At 39.5% G+C, this 6,670-nt stretch overlaps 1 protein-coding gene across 1 annotated transcript; it reads right to left on the bottom strand.

Annotated features, from left to right (window-relative positions):
- Window positions 1–359: 359 nt before the first annotated feature.
- Window positions 360–6,670, bottom strand: PSMB1 (proteasome subunit beta 1). Its single transcript, XM_030556829.1, has 6 exons — window positions 6,489–6,670; window positions 4,715–4,822; window positions 3,276–3,357; window positions 2,591–2,720; window positions 1,387–1,493; window positions 360–656 (listed from the first exon to the last, which is right to left on the bottom strand). The coding sequence occupies exons 1-6, from the start codon at window positions 6,587–6,589 to the stop codon at window positions 471–473; spliced, it is 714 nt and encodes a 237-aa protein (XP_030412689.1). The 5' UTR covers window positions 6,590–6,670; the 3' UTR covers window positions 360–470.

Genomic DNA, 6,670 nt, shown 5'->3' on the forward strand with positions numbered 1-6,670 from the left:
GAAGGGGGAACACTGAAATCAATCCAACAAAGAATGTCATGATAGAGGAGGAAGAAGGAGGATTGGTAAGTTTTTCATCCTGAGTAGTAGGCTTACTACTCTTACTAACAACTGCAAAGTTAGCTCATGAAGAGTAAGACTGGCAACTGTAAACTGAAGAGTAATTCAGTCTATGACATGCTGTCAGTCAAATATTTGATCTACTGTGCAGCATTCTTTCTGGTTTTTCCATTTATCAAACCAAACCCATATCCCAACCAGTGAATACATGGCTTGCTCCAATTTCATCAGGAAACACTATCACTTTTCAAACCCCCTCAATACTGTTTGAAGACCGCAAACATTCAACATTTTGACAGTTAAATTTTGTTAAATTCTTTTAATAAGACAAATGTCACCATAATACAAGTAAATCAGACTGGTTACAACTTAGATTACATAATGCAGATTTAATTAACAAGTATTCAGAATTAGTCCTTCCGTAACTGAAGTGTCTCCTCCTTAATACCATCTTTTGTGACAATGGAGATCTTAAGTGCATCTCCAGTGTATACATCTCTCTCAGCTGCAGAAATAAAGACATCTTTAACTAGCTGAATAGCCTTTTCCAGGGACAAAGGTACATGCTCCACATTTTGCATATTCTTGAAGCCAACCTAGGAAGGAAAGTGACATTGGATTACTTTTTGTTTCATGAGTTTTTAAAAATCTAAGTAAAAGAGAAATGTTAAAATTAGTTTAGTCAGACATCAGAATTGCCAGGCTTAAGCACGAACAGAAATTCTAGAACATAGACCAATCTCTTCTGAACACCCAAACACTTGCAAAGGGATTTGGTTCAACAATTTAAACTTTGATGTAAGGCTGCTCAAAAGCTGGTGCATAAAGGGAGGTGTGCTAATAATTCTATTATACCTACTGAGTAGAGAGAGCAGGAAATTGGGCTCAGGATAAGGTAAGTATGGTTTTTCTCCTCTCCACTTAATATAGAATAGTTTTATAAAAACTATAATGAACATTCAAACTGAACCAGTTCATACAGAAGCTTCTCATTCTAGCACTGCTCAAGAGAGCTACCACACTCACAGCATTATATACTGGCTCATCCAATAGAGCACAATTTGTTTACACGTTGCTTTGCAATACTCTAAGAACATTAAGAATTTGCACAAGTGTGAACATTCGAGTTTCTAAAGGTTGTCCAAGACTTTCACTTTGTTACATTTGCCCTTAACAAAACGGTTCATGGAAAGAACCGCCATTCCACAACTTAACTATGTTACAGACCTATTACACAGGAGCCATGGTAAAATCGTTCAGAAGGAATGAGACACGTAGGTTACTGAGATGCCAAAAAACAAAACAAAACAATCAAGAGTACTTTACCTGGTTGTCAAGTAGGGGCTGTAGCATGGCACTTGCTGAACCACCAGCTTTGAAGGCATCTCTCTGGTATGAACCTACTGGGTCAAAGCTATACACTGCTCCCTTCCCTTGAAAAGAAAAAAGTTTCTATTAAAGCTACATGCCAGACAGTTATTTTCTTAATGATATACAAGATCTACTGCAAAAACACTACATATACTAGTTTCCAAGCCATCCTGAGATAAGATTAATAACTTGACCTCTGAAGAAAAGGTGGTCAGATGTTTGAGGATAAAGGCCAGCTCTGATTCTTGGTCAAAGCCATAGAATAAAGGATCCTAATGGTATTGTGGCTGGAGCTCAACTAAATAATTGGAAACGCTTAAAAGCCAGTGATAAGAAGCATGCTTCTGAGGTGCTAAAAGTGACAGTTACCTTCCAAGTTTTATTAAACTACTACTTTTATATAATTCATATTTCCAAAGGTTTTGATTTGAAACAGTGTATTTGTTAATTTCACAGGCCATTCAGAAAAGGAATATGCTGCTGGAACAGCCCTGCCTACCAATAATGATGATAAAGGATCTGAAGGTAAAGCTGGCATTAAGATGTGAGTTGGTAAAACATTTCATCACTAAAAATCTCTCTCTTTAAACTAGATGTATATGCTTGGTCTCCAATACAGGCGAAGTCCTATGAACAGTGGCAATCTATGCCATTGGCATTCTAGTGTTCTGTACTGTTGCTTTTCCAAATAGCCTGAAAGACAAGCAGTGTATTCCAATCCATCTTAAAATATTAAACATGAAAAGACAGAAAGATAGAAGTGTTTTAGCAAAGATGTTATTCCAGCTCTTTATATGTCATTTGAAAAAGTAGGATTTAGCCATCTTTAGATTTTGGAGTTCATACACACTCAGACTCTTCAGAGACTGAGAGCAGTAATATCAAGACATTGGTGAAAATTAAAGATTGGTCATATAAACTATGCATTAGTTTATCTACTAAAAATGGATTATAATACTTAAAGCTAATTTTATAAAGTGCTTTGAGATCCTCAAAAAAAACTGCAAGTGAAGAGCAACATTATTTCACGTAAGAAAAGCAAGCATACAAGCTTCTTCAAACTGCACCACCAGTCTGCTTCACCTGAAATGATTGCCTTTCACCTGCAGAAATCAGCCACCTCTCCCTTTGCTCTCCACAAGAAAGTCTAAGTCTTTACCTTCTTCATCGAGCCCACCAATGATGTTGTAAACGTAGTAAGGAAAGAAGCGTCGAGAATACAGGATTGTAGACAGCATCGCTGCAATAGCCCCAGTAGTCATGGTCTTGTTATTGGAATGCTTGTACATCTGCAATCACCAAGTGGTGCAGCACAAAAAAGGTGGGTTAAACAGTAATATCAGAATAGTAAGTGGACATAACCACTATTTTTATTACAAGTAAATTTCAAACTACATCTCACCAGGAAGAAAGGAGTGCATAGCAGAAGTATAATTCAAATACATTTAATTATTATGAAAATTCAATTAGTAATCTAAAAACAAACTATCTAGATTAAATGTTTGTATACATTGGGTTTCTTAAAGTAGTTTAGGCACAACATTTAAGTTTCATACAGAAGTTTTTATAAAAACAGATGTCATCTGGTCACCAACAACACTAAGTTATTAAAATTGTTGTTTTTTTTAATATGCCTTTTCTCTTCACAATGTGTGTGTTCTAACTGCCTTTGCATTTTACTCAGTTTAGACCGTAAATACATAAGTACACTTTCCACAGCTACCTGTACTTTGTTACATTTTTATTTCAGTTTCTTCACCTGGTCTAATTATTGCTCTCTTCTCTAATATTTTAATAAGGGTTTATTACTTTCATTTATGCATAAAAATATCAACTTTAGCTACCTTTAGTCTTGCTTCAATAATTTTAGTCAGTGTAAGGCAGTCTCCATGAAAACCACTGCATCCAATGACTGTTTGATCTGTTCTGTAAAATGAAAAATTTGATATTTCAGTAAGTTCATATTTTTAGTGCTATCAACTACACCAGTTTCTTACACTGACAAACACTAGGAAAGTACTGAATGTATTCTTAACATTTTTTAATGCAATGCATCACCGGGTAACAATGATCAGCTAACTCTTTATAGACTATTAGCAAGTGATTTGCAAATCAATATGGCTCTATATACCAGTTTGGGAACCACTTATCTAGCAGTTAAGTGCAGGACTGTGAGAAAGTAGAAACAGATTCTATTCTCAGTCCTGTCAGCTAATTTTGTAACACCATGGGTATGTGATTTAACCTCAGTGCCTCAAATTGTCAATCTAGGATTGGAACAACAGGATTTAAAACCTTACAGGGCTATTGAGAGGTTTAATTAACATTTTATAAAGTGCACTGAGATCTCTGATTGAAGGAGCTATAGAAATGCAAATCATCAAAACATTAAACTTTTATATAAAAATGAGCATCAGTAGTCATTTCAAGCCTATTTACAAGCTATACCATCTAAAAATTGACAATATATTTTATTCAAAGCTGTTAATAATACTTAACTTTAATAACCTAAAATGAAAGCTTTTTCTCCTACTACAAGACTACATCAATGAGAAGCAGTCACTATATTTCAGCAGACTGAGATGGTACCAAGGTAACTCACCTCTGGACACTACCAAGAAGCTACTGATATGCTAAGGGATTAGCCAGGAGAAACTTGAACTCATGTGAACTGTCAAAGAAGACAGAGGATTTGCATCTGTAGCTGGTGGCAGTTTTGGAATGTGAGGCATCTGCCACATTTAAAAGCATATAATAAACTTTTTAAAAGGGACACTATTCAGGTGCACTGAAGGAAATACAGGAGGAATGTAAAAAGATTGATAAAGGAATTGCTGACCGATTCACTGCTGATCTCTGCTAAGGAGCTCTTTGAGATGCCACATGGTTTATTGAAATAATAATGGACTATTGACATTCCTGATATACAGCCAAAGGAAACACTTTGGCACCCCAACTACTGGGTGTCAGGAACAGGCAAAGATATTCACAACAGCAACTCTAAATGCTGCTATGATTAGCTGAGCACTCTTAAGGATGCCCATCAAAAAAAGCATATCTACTTACCTTGTGTTTAGGAAATCAAAAACATCAGGTGTCAGTGAAATTCAAGCAGCAAAACACAAACTAAGAAACTTGATCTCATTTATAGCATCACAACAGAGCCCAAATTAAACCCTTACAAATTTCCTTCCTGTCTTACTGGAATTTTTTCCAGGACAGCAAATGAAAATTCTGGTCATTCAATCTCCCCAAGATGCCATACTACAAGATTAAAACTTACAGTTTATAGCATTTTGGACTGTCCCGGCTGTGAATTGCATAACCTTCGCTCAGTCGTGTGTCCGAGGCAACAATAGAAAAGTCTTCTCCAGCAATTGCCAACACCGTCCTTAAAGAAAACAAAGACTAATGTATAATCATGATTTCTAACAAATACTCACTTAGGTGATAGGGAAATGTAACTAGTGCTTGGTTCTCCAACTGATCTGAGAAGCTTTGTCACAGTGATGGAGCTTCTTTCAGTCTTCAAGCAGTTATGTTTCCTGCTAGAGGTCATACTGTTCAGGACTGAAGATTTCCAGAAGGGTTTTTAAAAAAAGATACAGTGAATGAATGTATTTTTTGTTTAAGTGGCTGCTTCATGTCTATATACTTTGGGTAGTGGTGGGTTTATCTGTGACTGAATTTACACAATCAACTTTATAAACAACACGGAGATGTGCAGCACACAAGTAGGATGGCAAAAACTTTATAGTGACTTTTGCAAAGAGGCTGAGGATGAGTGGAGACTCCATCCTAATACAGGTAAAGTTTTACACAAAGGAAGTGAAAACAGCTCAGACACAGATGATGGAAACATACAATTAAGCACAAATACCTTCACATTTGAGGGTTTCATTTTCATCTTGTCTTAACACTATCCTAATTTTTTTTCAAATAACCAACTGCAATAATTGCCACAAGTAAGTTACAGACTCAGAAGACTGGGATAGGTGGTGGGAAGCCCAAGGATCTGTTTTTAGAAGCGGTCCAACATTATGAAAAATGGTGTGAACCAACGAACTAGCACACCTGTGTGCCCAGATCCCAGTCACCTAAGAAAAGTGTATTGATAAAGTGTCTAATCCACTGGTAACAGCTATTCCCAGGTAGCTTTCAACACAGTGGTTACAATTTTTATAGGATGATGTTGCCATTGTGCTTTCTGAACAATTAAAGGTGGGTTACCTTAAGAATATTGAGGATAACAGAGTCTAAGATTCACACGTTCTAGGAAGATAGTGATAAAAATCTGCCAGGATAATTTGCCATTACAATTTCAGAGAAGGGGGATGAGATCACTACACCCTGCTTTAGGTTTAAATTAGAGCCTTTTGTTGGATGATCCCTTCTAAGTGTAATGGTTCTTCTAAAAAGCTGGACGCAACACAGGCATTTTTCATCAGACTAAATCTTGTGTTTCAGCGTCCCTTTGTCATGAAAGCCGCTGCACTGCCCAGCTCCAATACAGAAAAGCAGTTTCCAAACCACCTTTCCTCAACATCAGTCTTTCAAACAATATTCAACGGCATTCGTACGCTCGCATTGTGTGCGGCACCCAGAGACGGGGGCAGGTGCTCCACTATCAGTGGGAACAGTAAGCTACTCGCTGTCACTGAGATGTTACAGCCACGGGTCCTCTTTACATGAGGGTCTGTTCATCAGTTGTTCGCCTTCCTTCTCTGCAGGCAAAGGGGTCACAAAGGAGCAAGAAGGGAGGCAAAACCCCCACACTGAGCAGCTCAGCGCAGGGAGCGGGGAAGCCGCTGCGGGGCTCCGAAGGCACCTGGGTTTCTGTGAACCACTCCCCCCCCCCGTGGGCTGGTTCGCGGCCAGGCTGCGGGAAGCAGCAGTGGGAGGAAGCTCGGGACTAACGTGCGGGCAGGGGAAGCGGGGGCTGGTCCCCGATCCCGGCGCCGCGCTCGCAGGCCGGGGCAGGGACAGAAAGTGAGGCATCGCAGGGGCAGAGGCGAGATCGCGGGCTGAGGGTCCCGGGGGCGGGCCCGGCTCTTTACCCTCCGTTGAAGGTGTAGGGGGAGAACCGGTGCTGCACGGGGGCGCCGAGCTGGTGCCCCATCCCGAGCCTGGGCTCCGCGTAGCCGGCTGTGGACAACATCCTGGCGCGGGTCCGTAGCCGGTTCGCGGCTGCTGTCTCACGGCAAAATGGCGGCGCCGGAAGCGGAACTCCGCCCCTTAC

Source organism: Gopherus evgoodei, chromosome 3, assembly GCF_007399415.2.
Source record: "Gopherus evgoodei ecotype Sinaloan lineage chromosome 3, rGopEvg1_v1.p, whole genome shotgun sequence".
NCBI classification, from domain to species: domain Eukaryota; kingdom Metazoa; phylum Chordata; order Testudines; family Testudinidae; genus Gopherus; species Gopherus evgoodei.